Genomic DNA, 18,912 nt, shown 5'->3' with positions numbered 1-18,912 from the left:
CCCCCCCCAAAAAAGGTCTAAATTCTATAAAATGCTCTATAAAATACTTTAAATAATACTGATTATGAAACCATGAATGAGAATAGAATCACCATAACTATCAATGTGATCCATTAACATCTGACAAACAGTGTCCATTTCTCCCCCCATCATTCTGAACAGTATTATTATTAATTTATATTTTCAAACCTAACAAACCCTGAAAAGTAAGTTTGTGCTATCTTTAAAATGAATGCTGCTTGGTTTGATTTTTAGATTTTTATTTGTTTTGTTTATTACTATTATTATTATTCATGGCATTCATACATTTTTAAGTGTGGTTTAAGTGTCCAAATACTTTTTTTGCGATCCATGTTGTCATTTTCGCCCATTGGCTCCAGACTTGTTTAATTTCTTCTGAAGAGAAAATGTCATCCTTGCAGCTTCCTGCTGAATTATTGTCGGTATTATTGAGTGAAAGGTAATAAAATGCCAAGAAAACGAAAATCACTGCTAATTCCTCAGTCTTTGCAGGATTGATGGCAGCCATTGGACACAAACAGTTTGTGTGGCATTTTTATACTGTATATCTTCATGGTCTGCTGTGCAATACTATATTCCCACGGGAAGCGCTGTAAATTCATATAATTTCTATCTCAGCTTTGTGAGCAGTGGGCTAGAAATCCTGACAGGCCACTCAATTCATAGTTAGAGTGTTTAACCCTCAAGGCTCAACTGTAGTGTTTCAGGCGCCATCTATATCAGCACTTTGTTTCTTCCTTTGGATACAACTTTGTAAAAGTATGCTTTGATTTTGGATCCGAATGCTCAACGTTTAGCTCAAGGGCAAGTCAGTCATCCTTTAGGTTGGTTTAATTTTTTTAATTTACCCGCTGCATCTTTGAACATGCTGCAGACAGCTTGAGTATTTCTTTGGATATCCATCCGTTTTAGGCCCATTGACCTGCTCTCTCCACCCTTGCCCCGGAGGCTGATTCGAGTTATTAAGCCATCTGTCATCTACGCTACCTTAAGACTAGTTTGTTGCGGCACATTCGCCTCCACAAGCAACTCTAAGAGACTTTAACATCTGCCCTATTGTGTTTTTGCAGGAGAAACCTTGCCCTTGGCCATCTCAAACCAAATCATGCTGAGATTCAGCGCAAAAAGCGGCCCGTCCGCCAAAGGTTTTCATTTTGTTTACCAAGGTAAGCGAGCACTCAACATTCAGTCAATAACAGGTCCTTGTGCAGAGCCAAGGCTTTGTTTCTAATCTTCAAATCCGAAACATTCTAGCCTTTGTGTTTGCGTTGTGAATATATTGGCACCGTGTATAGGGTGAAATCACGCCTCTGAAGCGCCGGGGCGGCCTGCTGATCAGTATGCCTGAGCCAGCTTACTGAGGGAAATAGCCTTTATATTTCACACAGAGAAGTTAACAGCCGCAATCACAATGTCATAACCAATACACAATAGAGTCAAATGAGGAAGAGGCTTCAATTTGATATAATTTGTAAAGCATTTAGCTCTGAGTAAAGACGAATGGGAGAATGATTTCTGCGCTATTCTCATTCTCAGTATTTTTTCCCCCTCTCCCCATCCTTTTTTTGCCACTTTGGTTTTAGTATTTCAGTGTATCATATTCCATATGGTCACACTTAGTTTGGGTACCAATCTTCACTATTACTAACTACAAAAAGGTCTCTAATTAACTATTAATATGACTTTTACATCAATCAACTCCTCATTTGCTGCTTATTAATAGTTTACATTTACATTTAGTCATTTAGCAGATGCTTTTATCCAAAGCGACTCACAAATGAGGACAATGGAAGCAATCAAAATCAACTGAAAATCAGTAGTTAGTAAGGTAGTTGGTAAGTTTCCGTATGGAGTAGGATTAAGGGATCTAAAATATGGTCATGCAGAATAAGGCATTAATATGTGTTTTATAAGTACTAATAAACAGTCAATATGCTAGTAATATGCATGCTAATAAGCAACTAGTTCATAGTGAGAACTATGATTGTTGTCCCTACTGAATTGGAGAATTGGTAAAACTAAGTATTACCCCCAATTAAATATTCCATTAACTAACAATGACAAATACTTCTAAAGCATTTATTAATCTTAGTTTATTATTACATCATATACATTATTAAAATGAAAGTTGTATCTGTTAATGTTAGTCAATGGACCTGAGCTAACATGCACTAACAATGAACAGCTGTATTTTTATTAACTAATGTTAACCAAGATGGTAGCACTTTATTTTAGGGTCTCTGAACTACTTGCTTATTAGCATGCACAATACTAGAATATTAGCCATTTATTAGTAGTAATTAAGCACATATCAATGCCTTATTCTACATGACCTTATTCTACATCCCTAATCCTACCGAATCCCTAAACCTAACAACTACCTACTAACTATTAATAAGCAGCAAATTAGGAGTTTACTGAGGGAAAAGTCGCAGTTAATAGTGAATAAGTGTTCCCTATTCTAAAGTGTTACCACAAAGATTAATAAATACTTTAACAAATGTTTTGCTCATTGGGGTGAGTAAATTAGTTTTGAGTGAACTGTTCCTTTAAATGATTCACCCCTGACGTGTCAAACTCCCCAGACAGCAGCAGTGCGCCGCAAGGCATTTTCCCTCGTTTTAAAAGACGTCATAAATTAGTGTATAAATTACAGTATGCTTTTTAACTCCCTTTATCAGCTGCCTTATAAAAAGATACAATAGAAATCTTTCATGGCCGCATCAGCGTGCGCACACACTCACAGCACAGACCGCGGCAAGCCTGCTATGTCTCTTTATATCTCTCCTCGCCGTTTTATAGTGTACTGCAATGGGCGCAGAGAGAACAGCGGGTGTATGAGAAATGTTCTTTGACAGTTAGGACAGTTCATTTGGCTCATGGAGGCATCCAGGTGATGGTGGATGGTCCCACCAGCCTCTTCCTATATATTCACAGCCATCAGATGAAAGTTAAGGCACAAACAGAAAAAAAACAACCAAGTTGCTACGATGTTTGCAAGCAAAACCAGCAAAGTTCTCTGTGTTAGGGTCACGAAGATGCTTATACAGGTGTGCTAGATAAATATATATATATGTGGGTTTTCTATAAAAAGAGTGCTAAAGTAGTCACAGTGTACACCGCTGCACTGGTGAACATACAATAGGTTACAAATGTGGTTATCTGTGTTTCAAAAGCTACATATGTGCAATTATAAAGACAAAACTGTTGCTTTTGATTCATGCAAAACTGAAAACTATCGATACAAACATGTCCATTTGTTTTTAAACTATCAAAAGTAGAAATGGACATTATTTTAACAACATAGTAATGGAAAACTGGTATCCAATAATGAGTCGAGTTTTCTGTGAGTTGCGTGTTAGGAACATTGATTATTTGTCTATGTATCCTTTGGTCACACTTTCGTTTGGGGACCAATTCTTACTATTAACTAACTATTAATTATGATAAACTCCTTATCTGCTGCTTATTAATAGTTAGTAAGGCAGCTGTTAAGTTTAGGTATGCAGGAAAAGGCATTAATATGTGCTTTATAAGTACTAATAAACTGCCAATATGCTAGTAATATGCATGTGACTAGTTAATTATAAGCGACTAGTTAACAGCGAGAATTGGTCCCTAAACTAAAGTCTTACTTCTCTTTAAATTCATTCAATTTTTCATTGTTAGTTCACGTTATCTAATGTAATTAACTAATGTAAAAAAAAAAAAAAAAAAAGGAACCTTATTGTAAAGTGTTAGCAATATTTTTGTGGAAACCTTGTTACATTTTTTTCAGGATTCCTTGCTGAAGAGAAAGTTCAAAAGAACAGCATTTGTCTGCCTTGTTTTGTAACAATGTCAATGCAACTTACTAGGTTTTGAAACCGAGCCGGTGTGTTTCCAAGCATCCATCTGGTCCATTTTGATTAGAGATCTGTTTCCTGTCCACTAGCTGTTCCACGCACCAGTGATACACAGTGCAGCTCCATCCCAGAGCCCAGATACGGCAGGCGGATCGGGTCCGAATTCTCAGCTGGCTCCATTGTTCGTTTCGAGTGCAACCCTGGATACCTCCTCCAGGGATCCAAAGCCATCAAGTGTCACATAGTCCCTAACGCTCTGGCGCAGTGGAATGACACTATCCCAAATTGTATAGGTAAGCTAGCCTGGATTTATTAAAGAAAAATGCACACTAGTCATGTTTTATTCAGGACTAAACAATTCAGCGTGTAGAAATAGAGCAACATAGACAGTACAAATTCCATTTGACTTTTATATGCTTGCTAACAAGTACCATCATTCAAATGTCGATTTATAGCCCTGTCTTTTCTCAAGTCCTTAGAGAATGTAAATGCACGAGTTTCTCTGGTCTCCACTAGCCTTGAGCTAACTAATAAGGGTTAAAAATCCTGCTGGAGGATGAAATGGCAGTGGCCTCTATGAGGATTTAAAATGTCAGGCCTCTAGTTAATATTTCCTTCTATACTGTCATCCTCAAGGGGCTGAGAGCTGAATCCAAGGGCCTCTGGGCCACAGCCTTCAGTTCAAAGCCGTAACCTCCAGGCTTTAATACTGAGCATTTAGCTGTCGCCATATTCTATAGTGCTGTTACGAATTTATCACTCCCAAGGCACGTACTCATTTCCGTCTGCTTTCAAATCTCACGTCCCCGTTTTTCATAGGAATTACAAACTGAAAGGTAGATGTCTATTAAATATTAATAGAAATTAAATGTATTTAGCTTGTTAATTGCAAAATTCCTCATTCATCCCTTTCATCCATTTATTAAAGTAAACATGAAACACCATTTGGAACCAATTTTCTCTATGCAAGGAGGTCAGTCCATAATACCAGAGAGCTTGAGCCATTAATGCCATGTAACTAATTGCTCTGGAGCTGCAGGAATGAGAACACTAATGGAATGTGCACAATCTCAAATCCTTAAGATGGGATACCACAGGCATCAGATAAGAAATATATGGTCTGTTTCATGCTTTTAAGAACCTTCTACAAAAATCAGATTGTTTAAAAAAAAACATATACTTTCATGAAATGGATTAATTGCAATTTTTAAACACCCATCAATAGAGAGAGATTAACATGCATGGCATACTTTATAACATCCCAGGCCACATGAAATAGTTTGCCCAAGCCATTTTGCTTCTATAATTTGTAATCTGGCATATTAATTTAGTTCAGAGTGAAAAAAAAAGATGTTCAATGAGAAAATCACATAACAGAATGTGTTAGGTGGTTGGAGGAGAGCAGTAAAAAAAAAGTAATTAACGTCATCTGAAAAGGAATCACTCCAGGAAAGTGCATTAAAAGGTCAGTTTTTATTTCAGAGAGCTTCAGTAAATCCCATTTTGTGGTTCCTTACATTAAGTATTCAGAAGTGGAATGCCTTGAACAAACCTCTCATATTTCTCCTTCTTCAAAATGTGAGGTTCAGAAACCAGGGGGATTGGGTGTATGTGTGTGCATTATCAAATGTCCCCACAAGTATAGTATTACCATTAAATTGTGACCTTGTGGGGAAATTTTTTGGTCCCCATGAGGAGACAAGCTTATAAATCATACAGAATGAATTTTTTTGAAAATCAAAAAATGCAGAAAGTTTTGTGTGAGGGGTAGGGTTAGGGTAAGGTGATAGAAAATACAGTTTGTACATTATAAAAATCATTATGTTTATGGAATGACCCCATAAAACATGAAAACCCAATGTGTGTGTGTGTGTTTGTGTGTGCCTGGTATTCTCTACATTACATTATGGGGACCAAATGTCCCCCCAAGGATAATAATACCAGTTTTTTTTTTACATTGTGGGGACAATTTTTGGGGGTTTATACAGCCTATACATCATACAAAATGAAAATCTAAAAATGTTAGTAGTTTTGTGTGAGGAGTAGGTTTAGTGGATCGAAAATTCAGTTTGTGCAGTATAAAAATCATTCTGTGTATGGCAAGTCCCCATAAAACATGGAAACCTGTGTGTGTGTGTGTGTGTGTGTGTAACATGCACCTTTGAATTGTTCAAATTAAGACCAGGAGCATGCATTAAAAAAAGGTCAGTTTTGACTGTCGATCGTGTTAACTTATGAATAATTTAGAATATGATCTACAGCTAGAAAAATTAGGCTTTACAAAGGCAGACATAAGATTGTTTCTTGGGAAATATAAAGTGTTCCCAAAAAGACATTTCTCATGCAGAGAATGTATGTTTAAGCAGGGTTATCATGGCTTTGGTTCATGCTACCTCGAGCGTAATCTCATCTTGTGTCAAAGGAGTCTGCTGCCTTTCTCACAGGACTCAGTTCAGGCACTTGTGCTGTTCCATCCTCAGCATGAGCTCATTTAGCCTCTGTTTTGCTCCACAGTCCCATGCAGCGGGAATCTGACAGAAAGGAGAGGTACCATCCTCTCCCCCGGGTTCCCGGAGCCTTATGGGAACAGCTTGAACTGTGTGTGGAAAATCATTGTTACCGAAGGAGCTGGTATCCAGGCAAGTACAAAAGAGCTACATGTGAACTCATCAAATGCAGTAAAGCTACACCTGCTGAAATGATAAGATGGAAAAGATTCCTTTGCAGGCAGCAAGGGAGTGAATTACACAGGTTAATTTTAGCATTGTATAATATGCTTTGTGTTGTTCAAAGTTGTGTTTGTTTTATGTAAAAGATCCAACAGAGATGCCGAATGTAGAGCATGCCCATAAATAAAAGTCAAGAAAAAAAATTATTGTGGCGTTGTATGCATTTTGGCTACCCAGGCTCATTTGAAATACGTGCCTCTAGCTACATTTCAGCAAAACTCAAAAAACATACCTATATGTACAAATTGCTGCAGTTTCCAGTTGAAATGAACACTAGAGGCAGTAAATCTCCGACAACATTTATTCCTTTTCACACAAAGTATGATTTACAGGGCCAGAGTTTAGATTAAGAAAGCCTTATTTTTGCACAATTGCAAAATATTATTTTTGACTTCAAAACAATTTTAACATGCTGTGAAATCTGAAAACTGATACTTTTGAACAGAGGAGCCGCTAAGGGGGGTGGGGGGGCAATTAAGGACCAACACACTTTTGGGGCCCCCAGATATCTGTTTTATTAGCAGTAACAGTACTAGTAGTAATGCAATAAAAATAATGAATGTATCTACCAAAGCGTTACAAATAAAACAAAATTACAGCTTATTTTTGCATTTCCAGCAGAATTAACCCCACCCCCCCTCCCATTCATTGCCTGGTTCCATCCCATCCTACGTAGCCTAGAGTCACTGAGTGAGATCAGATGGTAAACTGTCAAATTAGAGATGTCAGCGAATTCGACGAAGTGTAAGTCCGGTCATCAAAAGATCTAAATATTTGTGGACTGGAAAGAAATGGAAAATTGACAGGCTTGTGCTGCAATTCTATGGATGTTTAGTCACGTGACTAAAAACTATGAATTGTGGCCTCTAAATTTGATAATGCTCAACACCATTGGTTCGAAGTGCTGTCAATGCTTTGTAAAGCCTTTTTTTCCATGCCAGTAAAGCTACTGGAATCTCAATTTAGTTGCTGATTGCAATGCAGATTTTTTTCAAATAGGATACACATCTCGACCACAGAACGTCTCTGTTCATGGTATGTAAACACTCAATTCTATGTTTTAAAATATTGTCCTGGTCACACTGAGCCAATATTTATTCTGATGACTTTGACTGATCACGCTGTAACTAGTATGAGTAGCCTAACACAATGCTTTTTCTGTCCAGATTTGACTACGATGATAATAACTGACACTTCAAATCAACATTTAAATTTAAACTTTTACTAAATGTAGTCTTTAATAATGTCTGAAAATATATCAGTGAATAACCTGATACAAGTAACGGGCTTTATGTCTCAAGTTCTCACTCTGCATCAAACGGTTTATATGTATTTATATATAGGGCTATATTTATATACCAAGCATCTAGAGGTTACACCCTGATATTGCAGATGATAAATGCATAATTTAAAGGTTAATATTTTGTCAAATTCCCTTAAAATAATACAAATATTAAAGAAAAAAATATTATTGAGCTAAAATCACAAAATCACAAATATATTCGTTCTCATATAACTCTGTCTTCATTAATTTGTATGTTCATCTATAAGTGTTTAGGCTGTTTAATATGAAGATTTTATTCATTTTTCCCCCCAGCACCCCCAGATAAAATATGTTCCCGCGGCTATTGGTAGGTCTCTGACTAAATACTGATACCTGGTGGTCAAAAGTAATAGGTCAGTATTAGTAAATTGCAGACAAAGATTTTGGATAACTAGGTTGTCTTGTATGTTTGGTGCGGTGGGGGCCAACCTCATTTTCTTTCATAGGGCCCAAAATTGCTGTTGGCGCCCCTGATTTTGAATGTTAGCATCACATAAATAGCTTCCTATGTATGGGTTTTCTAATCTAGTAGGTTTGCTCGGTATCTCACGTGATACGACGTTGCACTTGTGAGGTGAAGAGCTCCGGTACGAATCCTGTGGAACTACAATTCGACAAAACAGCTCAAACCCCCGTTTAAGGAAGTTAAACTAGCATGGTTGCATCAGCGAATGCATTTTCATATCACTTTTGCATTCGTTAACACTATCGGGTAGGTTTAGGGTTGGGTTTTGATGAGGTATGTAATTTTCCAACATCATTTGAATTCTGAACCACCGCAATACATACCTGAATCAACATGATAAAAACGCAGCAATATATGCCTGTACCAACATAATAAAAATGTGGCCTCGGTCACGTATTGAACGTATTGTCACGTGCGTTTTAGCGCCACTCACTCACAAATTTCACTTTGAAACTGCTGTGAAACGGGTTAATAATGCTGTTGCAGAAATGTTGCCCCAAGTTCTTATTTCCAATGAGCCTGGGTTGCATTTTTATTAAATGCATTCAATACCAATAATTTTTAAAATTCCTGACTGCTGTGGTATTTCAATACGTTAAAATGAAAATATTAATTAAATATTAACAGTTAATTAAAAATAATTAAATTCAGTGAAATTAAAGCAGTGCAATGTAGCCTAGTATTTCTCCACTGAATAAACATAGCTTCAAAATCTCCTTATTTAAAGCAAGTTAACAGTCAGTAATAAAATGTAGAACTAAGACAGATTAACAGTGCTTGAAAATTTTCATGTAATCTGACAGCTGTATGAAATATCCAAGTAAACATTTTTTAAAAAAATATAAAATAAATCTAAATACATTTCACTGTTATTCCCACATTGCAGTTCTAAATCTGTACAGTTCGAAACAGTACGATGTTAGAATGTTAGATGCTTGGCAACAGACACCCAATCGCATACCTCATGATCACATGCTTTGGACAGTCACAGAAACAGCCATTTCAGCATTTGAGGTGGTGCTCTGAACTACTGACACTATAGAAAGTTGCAGTTGGTGGATGGTCGAATGCAATGTCTCATTAACCGGCGAGAAAACATTACAATACAAAGTGCGTAATATTACAATAATAACGCCTTCCATTCTTACTCGGTCTACAATAACGTAATGGAACAGACTGTTTATCTATCGTAGCCCTTGGCCCGAAGGATATGATTGGACGAACAGTTTATGGTCCTAGCCCTTCCACAGACAATATAAATACAAATAAATACATTTAGACCATATAACTTAGTGATTGCTATTGGGATGTGAAGAGACTGTCAACCAGCATAACAAAAAAATGTTTTTGAACCAAATCACCTACCCTGCCTTTAAGCTACAGTAGCACAAACAGCCTGTTTAGGTTCAGAGAGGGGGTGGAGAATTGTTGCATAAAACAAAATCACTGTTTTTGGTTAAAGAAAACTTGACTACGATTATAAGCAATGCTGAAAAAGTATAGCATATGGCCATTATGTGAATTCACGTTCATTGTGCAGAATTTTGAAATTTCATGATGTCTATATCTCCATTTTCTTGGCAGATCCAAGTCATGAGTTTTGCCACCGAGCACAACTGGGACTCATTAGAAATCTATGATGGTGGCGATATGACAGCTCCAAAGCTCGGGAGCTTTTCAGGTTCGTATTATCTTTATTAATCCCCTTTTAATTGCTTATTTCAATAATTGTCTTTTGGAGTGATTCAGCATCTGATTTACAGAAGTTTTCCTAAAGCTAATTTGCATATCATGTAGTTCTTCATAGCTAATTACAGTTTCATATTGCAATAAAACTGAGAGCCAATCCCTGCCACTGGTTTTATGCCCCTGGATTCTTGGAAGTGCTGAAATTAGCTTCAGCCTGGAAGGCTGTCCATGTGCCATCCCTTGCATAACAGATGAATGCTCTCATTTTACATTTGGTTGATTAACAGTATCAATTATTACACCCTTTTTTGGGTTCCAGTTGGAAAACCACATTTATTCCATCCCAATTCATTATCACACTGTTCTGGACCAAAAAGCTTAATGTTTGAAATTGAAAGATTGAATGTTTATGAGTATTATAAAGGCCACCATTACCACTTGCATTTTAATGTGTACAGTTTAGCTTTTTATTATTTTTTTAGTAATTAATAGTTGGCATGTAATACTTTTGAAAAGTTGATATTTACGATGCCATATTTATTTAATAGAATTGAGAGGCTGCATATGTAAAAATGACCAGCATTTAAAATTAACTTTTGAAGACAAAAAAATATGATTAAAAATAGTGAACACTGTAAGTGGCCAGTGACATGCCCTAAGATTTCTCTTAAACATTCATATAACAGTTAACCTAAAAACATGATATTGATTTAAAAAAGATCACACAAGTCTAAACCTCTACCCAAAACAGTTGTAACAAGTGTATATTAAAATATACAAAGCATAAAATGAGGGTTAAACAGAACAAACGAACCAAATACAGACATATTAGATAAAGCTGTTAAAAAAGGGGGGAAAAACACATCACAAAATGCATTTTTTTAAAAGTCTCACAGCAGGATTAGGAAGAGGGGGCAAGATCTTCCTTTGAGAGAGGAGGCTTAACCTTTTTGGGAACTCTCCCAGTAGACTGAATCGTGGCCAGGCCTCTAGCTACACTTTCAACACGGCTGTAATGAACTCCGCCTCTGTGCCACACTAGCATGCTGGTGAAAGGTCATCCAACCAGGGAGCTCCATCTGCTCTAAGGCATGTGTTCAGTGGCACTTCACACTGTCTAGCACTCCTCACCTTCCCCAAGCCATATTCTCGAAAGCCGAGAAGCTCTTTAAATGCTAAACCATCTTCACCCGGTCTCCCGAGACACCTGATGCCAGTCTATGATTGAATTTGATGATAAAACGGTAATTTCCCCTCATTTAGATCTCAATGGTCCAAATGATACAAGCCCGGAGTCATTTGTGAGCATTGGTAAGACATGGCAGGGAATCAGGAGCCAGTGTCATTAGGCATGGTGTTTGGCTGCCCATTAAAATGCACTCTTCGCTCTCCTGTCGCCTGCGCGTTATATCCCCCGCACACTCGCCCATCACAATCGGTCGTTTCATTCTTCCTCTAGTCACAAATCCATTAGGATAATACCCTTAATTAAACTGTCAGATATGTTTTGTGTTTCTGTCTCCCCGCACTTTTCATCATTGGGGATTAATTGTGGCTCAACAAATACCAATTTAATTACAACTGCATGCATTGTGTGTGTGTGTGTGTGTCTTTAAAATATATCACTGTCATTATTTACCTAATTCTGACTGCACGTTATGATTCTGAAGATGAAAAGTGGTTGAGATCAGACTATAATCACTATTTCCCCAACAGAGGCTTTTTATTTGACAAAAATCAGCAGCGATCCCAGCCCCTTCCAGCTTCTTTTATATATGTATATATGGTTCTGCTGAAGAGGCTGAAAGGAGCTGGGATCATATAAGCGTAGACTAATAAGATACTGTAATGTTTTTGAAAAAAAAAAGTATTCTCACCAAGGCGGCATTTATTAAACAAAAACACAGTTATAACAGGAATATTGTAAAATATTATTGCAATTTAAAATAACTGTTTTTTGAACACCATTTTCTGGTGCGTAATGTTTTTGTGGAAACTATGATTGGTCCCACTTTATATTAAGTGGCCTTAACTACTATGTACTTACATAAAAAATAAGTGTATTGATTGTGTTCATATTGTATTGCAAAACACTTTTGCTGCTATTGAGGTGGGAAACGGGTAAGGTTAGGGACAGGTTTGGTGGTATGGGTAGGTTTAAGGGTGGGTTAAGTTGTAAGGGAAGGGTCAACAGTGTATTATAAATGTAATTACAGAAATTAATTACAGATGTAATTACATGCAGATATGTTGTTTTTCAAATATAAATACAATGTAAAAACATGTAGCATTGTACCAAGTGCATTGTACCAAATTAGTAATTTAAATGTAAGTACATAGTAGTTAAGGCCACTTAAAGTGCCCCTATTATGCCTTTTCGAATATTACCTTTCATGCAGTGTGTCATGTAGCTGTATGTGAACATAAACTATCTGCAAAGTTGTGAAGCCGACAGTGCACAATAAATAAAGTTATTGTCTATCAAAAAAAAAAAAGAGTCGGCTCGCAATCGTCTAAACGAGTCGTCAGGAATTCAAACCTTATTCTGTTACGGCTCTACGTCACAAAGTAACACATTTGCATAATGTCTGCCCACGTACAACTTGCCTGCCCACAAACACAGTACAATTTCTGTGTGATTACATCATGTCGAGAAGACGCTGTATCCTATGCTGTGAGAGTAAATTTGTTTTATCACATCTTATAATTACCACACACTTGTTAATACTTGACACTTACCACTGAGAAACGTCCTGCTCCAGTCGTGCTTGCGAATCAGTCTCTTGTCGATCAGCCAGTTCAACCGTTTCATCATCAGACTCTGGCTCGAATTGGTAAGGTACAATCGATACCAACTTTTCTATGTATTGACAATTCTCCAGGGCTGTCATTCCGTCATGGCAATGGTCGTTTTGTTTCCGACACGTGCTGTACGCGGTAGACCAATCCAGAGCCATCTCTCTACGGCTCTGGACCAATCACAAAGGACTGCGCCATCTGACCAATCACAGCAGTGAGGGCTCACGGAAAGTATTGTTGAAGAAATAAATGTAGCCTTGGTGAGCATTAGAGACTCTTAAAAAAAAAACATAAAATTATGAATTATTCCAAACATTTGACTGGTATTGTATATAATCAAAATAATAATAATTATTATTAGTAATATGAATGTTACATTTACGCACATTTCTGTATAAATATGTATAGTTGATCATTATTATAGATTATTCATAGATTTTTTTGTTGTTTATTTTTAGTTTTTTGTACTGTTGTGCCGCTCGTGTCGCAAATTAATCAGCGCTTCACAGTTCCACACAATACCTCTCACAGCTTCAGTTGCATACTGAAAATAAATGGACATGTGGTTGGATTTCAGTTCAAACTCTGCCTGTTCATCTCTCTTTTACCCCACACATTTCTGAGTCTGCCTTCTGCTTGCAATTTTTTTTCCATCTGTGCGGGAGCAACATCAGTGCTCAGCTTAGAAGGAATATCGGTCTGTAGTGTTTTTCCAATCGTGGGAATGTATTTTACAAAGAAACCTTCTTCTCAAATCCCCCTAATCTGTGAGGATGCATCACTCCTTGTCCTATTTGGCATCCAATGTGATTCACTACTGTAATTGTACCATATTCTGTCTGGAAAAGTCCATTTAAGCTCATCCGAGTCTCATCTGAGCATTTTAAGATCTTCTCTAGATTGCCTTGTCCCTAATAGAGATGATAGACCGCTGAATAGCTGGACACTGGATGAGCTCTAGGGAGCTGTCAAACATCCTCCAAAAATTATTAGTCAAGTCATTCAAGCACAAAGGAGCTTTTTTCAGGCTTTGGTTATCAGTCTAGTGTTCTTGGACTTGGATCGACTGGAATATTAGCAGTCAGACCGGCAGGATGTTTTAAATGCGAAACATGCCGGGGAACCATTTTCTGGGAGCTGCATGATACCATTGTGGGCATTTGTGTAAAGATATAAACAAGCCATGTATGAATAAATGCTACAGATGTGAGTTTGAAAGAGAGAGTTCTTCTCAAACTAAACGGTTCTCTAAGCACATGCCGTGGCTATGTGGGTGTATTTAAGCATTCATCGTGAGTCACTATGCGGCGGCGTACTAAGGCACTGAATACCATAAACAGTATTTGTTGATTCTTTTTACAATCTTGTTTACTCCAACCTTATTTACTTTTACACAGTATTTGAATTGTACCTTCATTCCCACAGGGAGATAACAAGAATATGGGTAAAAGCAAATAAGCTTAAAGGAGAAAAGAAACTGGGAAACCTGCAGGAACCTGAGATTCTGATGTGATGCCTTCAGATTCAGATTCTGTTGTGAGAGACAGTCGTCCATCATAAATCACATTCTTCAAATGCATTGATTTACATGCGCAGCCTGAAATGTTGCCACCAGTTGTTAACATTAATCAAATAGTTAACATGAACTAACAATGAAAAAAAAAAAAACTTCCAAAGCGTTATTAATACATTATTAAAATCAAATTATTATTTTTTTGAGCAACTTGGCAGGAATGTCTTAATGATACAGTCTGTTGAATTCTGTATGTTAGAGAAAGGGTAGAAAATAGTTAGTTACAACAATTTTGGTGCAAAGAAACATATTCTAAAATGATAAATGTAAAAAAAAAGGCAAAGGGTCAAAAATATGATGAAAATAACCCCTATTACGTTACATTCCAGTCAACATGAAATCTAAAATAAATAAAAAGACACGCAGAGTCAACTTAAAATCTAAAGTTAAAAACTGTTATCTGACATTCATAGAGTTCCCTAGGTGACACTTCACGCTTGATGGTATTTTGTTTAAGTAATTTTGTTTCTTAGTAGTTTTTTTGTTTTCAGGTATGTGTTTATGTTATACATACTGTGTTTGTTATACATACATATTATGTTATTTAATTAATGTTTATTGCATCATTTTAGTTCCATGCATGTTACCATGATGGTGTTTTGTATTTGAATTATTATTTTATTTTATTACACACAATGAACAATTCATCGGTTCACCCCTTGATCCACCCCTCCATTTGCTTGAATCTATTCTGGTACATAATGCCCATTTTTAAATCCAACCAATTCCAGAAAGATAAAATCAAGTCCCAACCAACAGTTTTTCTCGCCCATTTCACTTAGAAATGTCTCCGTGCACTGCTGCACTGTTTCATGTTAACTTTAAGGATGTTATGTAGTATTCATGACATTTTCTTCACATATTAAAGATGTCACACTCTATATTAGGTCTGTCCATATATGTATAAGCAGAAGGAAAATCCTCTGCTTTGAATCCAGAGTGGCAGTAGCTGTTTTGCTTTTTAGTCTGATGATAAGTGACTCTTCCCTCTGTGCTGTGATGAAAGTTCCCCCCTGAGAGCTCAGAAGGTTAGAAACACACTTCAATGACTATCGCCTGTCAAATATTTCCTTTTTGCCGTCCCTTTTTACTTGACTCCGTTTCATTTGGCTGATGTCCAAAACAGGCGAGTCTTTCACGAAAGTGATTCGCCCGCTGTGATTAACAGCTGCTTACCTCCCTTTGCCCTTTTGTTCCTGCATGTGTGCACAAACACATCATTTAGCTTGTGTTTGTGTGTGTGTGTGTGTGTGTGTGTGTGTGTGTGTGTGTGAGTGAGTGCTGGAATGAGAACACACTGTCTGTGTGTGTGATAACTCCAGCACTTTTCCTGCTCAGGCCCCTTTCTGGTGTTATCTTCCAGGTACAACGGCTCCAGCCTTGTTGAACAGCACCTCCAACCAGCTTTACCTGCACTTCCATACAGATATCAGTGTCGTCGCTGCTGGATTTCATCTAGAGTACAAAAGTGAGTATAGAACATGGCACTATGGTGCTTTCATTATCCTGAACCCTAACCTTGGTAACAGTCCAGAGCAAGACTTGCCGCTACATTTCACCGCCAAACACACACGGTGGGGACACGGACACAAATGCACACACACATGCACACACACACTGAGCTGTATTTTTTCTCCTCTCACCGTTCTGCTGCCAGGTGAAGGTAGAAGACAGCGTGTCCCAGCTCTCATTATTTGCTCGGCCGTGGCGTCTGTGTATGGTGATACCAGCACGACGAAAATTGGAAAACATGGGGATGCAGTTCAACCTTACATGGTTAAAAAAACAAAAATTATATATATATATATATATATATATATATAAGGGACTTAATGTCCCTTCAGACATGGTCTGAATTAACCCTGACTGCCAGTATATCTCTAACAACATTAAGTTTGAGTTTGTGTGTGTGTATTTGCAAGCCTTTCAGACTGTGACCTTTAGTGTGCTCAGACCAAGCCTCATATAAACCACCATACCAATTCACTTTCTGTCCCATTTGTCTGTTTGCGAGGGCTGTGTTCTCAGTGGGACAGCCCAATTTATTTGTCTTTCTCTCATCTGTGAAAGGGTTGGCTGCAGTAATGTTATGTGTTACTAGTCATGTAGATAGGTAGATGGAAAGTTTGATAATCTGAAAGAGCTAGAAATTGCAGTTGACCATTTTGATCTCATATAAAGTTTTAAATAACAGTATGTTGACTTTGTAAAGCCGAACTAATTAAACTCCATCAAAAACAGCATTCAGCACTATAACTGCTCTGATACAGCGGAAGCAGTCTCAGTAAATGTAGTGAATCACTTATTTGCATCTCTCTGGTCAGTAAACACAGATAAGTGCAATGTAGAGCTCTTTGAGTTAGGGGCATTTTGACCCTGGGCTGAGTTTAGATCAGCTCCTCTCTTCTTTTTCTTTCTATGACTATCTTTATCGTTCTTTCGCGTCTTGTGCTCTGGCTTTTTTACTGGGCATTTTCTCTTTGGAGGAAAAGCAGAAAAACAGATGAGAAAATAACTGTACAGAAATGAGGCAAAATAAATATGCATCAAACAATGTGTAAATGAGCCGTTTTAAGTAGCACTCTCATCGAGCTCTGGAGGCATGTTGTGAATGTGTGTGTTGGTGTAACAGCACAACAGAACAAGCAGGACCTCCATTGTGCTGTAATTGGCTGATGACTCTGTGAAGGTGATGATATTCAATAATATCAGGGAATTTCATGTTGGAAACCAGTTTGTGAATCAGCCTGATCGTGTCAAACTGGTTGGAAGTGAACTAACTGCACTGTTAACAACTCAATCACATCATCACCAATGAGACTGAAATGACTTGAACAGATATTCTGTGAGTGAACTGATTTTTTTAGTGACCTCTCAGTTAAATTAAAGCACACCTCTAATAATGACACTTGTAATGTTTTTTGAGGAATATATTGACTAGTCTGAAAAAGTGATAATAAAAGTCAAACAACAATTCGTAGTAACAAAAAAAGAAATACACTAAATATGCTTGTTGCTTTATTATTGTGGTTACTGTAAACACTTGATGAGACATGAATTGATTTTACTATATAATCAAATTAATTGTGTTTTGTAAATACACTGAAAATGTATCAGCCAACTATATTAGCTTTTCTTAAATTGTGTTTATGGTTTTGGTTCAAACCTTAAATTTTGATTTAATATTAATCAAAAGTACTTAATTTCCCAAAGACAAAATCATTCATACAATGTATAACAATTATTTATTATTATTCATAATTATAAAGACTATAATTAATTTATATATTTTCTTTAGACATACGTAAGCCAAAATGTTACTTAAGGTAGGTCAATGTAATAATCTTTTGTATTTTTACAACTGCATTTCCCCATAAACAAAAGCTAAATTATCTATAATATGTAGCGTCTGGACCAATCAAACACACGATATATATTTTGTTTTTATATTTAACAAATACTCTGTAACCCCCCTCAGTTAACAAGCCATACGAGGACCCATGAACCCTTCCCCCCAGAATGCGTAACACCCCAGGAAGTCGAACAGGCCTCTTTGTTGCATGGCAACCAACGCTGATATCACTGGGTTTATTGGCCAAAAGTATGTAAAGCAGGGAAAATCCCTGCATGTCCCAAGGAAAGGCAGAGTAGAAATGGACTGTGTTCTAGTTAATTCATAGGAAAACCGTTATTTGAATGAACACACATATTCTTCAGGCCATTGGGTATATTATTGTCATTGTGTATTTTGTCTTTGATATTTTTAGACTATTTTAGTATGCTTGAGAGGGAACCCATTCCAGATCATCCCTTTTCACTATATGTAATATTACCTTGTTTAGTATCTATGAATTCGCATCTATAATATGAAAGTGCAATTTTCACTTAAGTCAATGTTTGAGTTTGCTAACTATAAATAAAGACCATTTTTTTTTAATCTTGATGTCTTTTTAAAATATGCATCATTTGCAACTTTTTTTTTTAACTTTAACTTTATTGTCCCCAAAGGGGAAATTATTTTCCACTGCACTGAACTTGTTTGACACACACAACATAACATACATAATACAAAAAAACAGCTAAGATAGCCCTCAGCGATGTCTGTTGTTGAGATATGTGATGGCTGAAGGAATCAGGCTTCTTCCAAAACGGGTCCTGCTGCACCTCATAGCCCTGTACCTGTGCTCTGAGGGCAGTGGGGCTAAATACTCATTAAGTGGATGTGTGGAGTCATGTTCTATTGAAGTTGCGATGTGTATAATAGCTCTGTTATTGAGTTATGTGAGGTTGGGTGTTGAAAGTGTACTAAACTCTTCTTAGTTTATGTACTAAACAGAAGAAAAACAAAAACACAAGACAAATTAACAAAACCCACAATAATTTCTGTATTCAATAAAGCTGCCAAGCCTAAATACTATTGTTCCCTTTAAAGGGATAGTTCACCCAAAAATGAAAATGTGATGTTT

The 18,912-nt window shown here is 37.0% G+C and overlaps 1 protein-coding gene across 1 annotated transcript in view; it reads left to right on the top strand.

Moving 5' to 3' along the window:
• The window catches only part of LOC107566061 (CUB and sushi domain-containing protein 1-like), a 139,073-nt gene that overhangs the window by 35,232 nt on the left and 84,929 nt on the right, over window positions 1-18,912 (top strand). Inside the window, exons 5-9 of the mRNA XM_016251436.1 lie at window positions 1,092-1,187; window positions 3,956-4,159; window positions 6,381-6,505; window positions 9,970-10,066; window positions 15,810-15,914. Of these exons, the coding sequence (XP_016106922.1) occupies window positions 1,092-1,187; window positions 3,956-4,159; window positions 6,381-6,505; window positions 9,970-10,066; window positions 15,810-15,914 (627 nt within the window). The remainder of the gene's footprint in view (window positions 1-1,091; window positions 1,188-3,955; window positions 4,160-6,380; window positions 6,506-9,969; window positions 10,067-15,809; window positions 15,915-18,912) is intronic.

This window comes from Sinocyclocheilus grahami, unplaced genomic scaffold, assembly GCF_001515645.1.
Source record: "Sinocyclocheilus grahami isolate Dianchi unplaced genomic scaffold, SAMN03320097.WGS_v1.1 scaffold1043.1, whole genome shotgun sequence".
NCBI lineage: Eukaryota > Metazoa > Chordata > Actinopteri > Cypriniformes > Cyprinidae > Sinocyclocheilus > Sinocyclocheilus grahami.
This window is presented reverse-complemented; position numbering and strand designations above follow the sequence as displayed.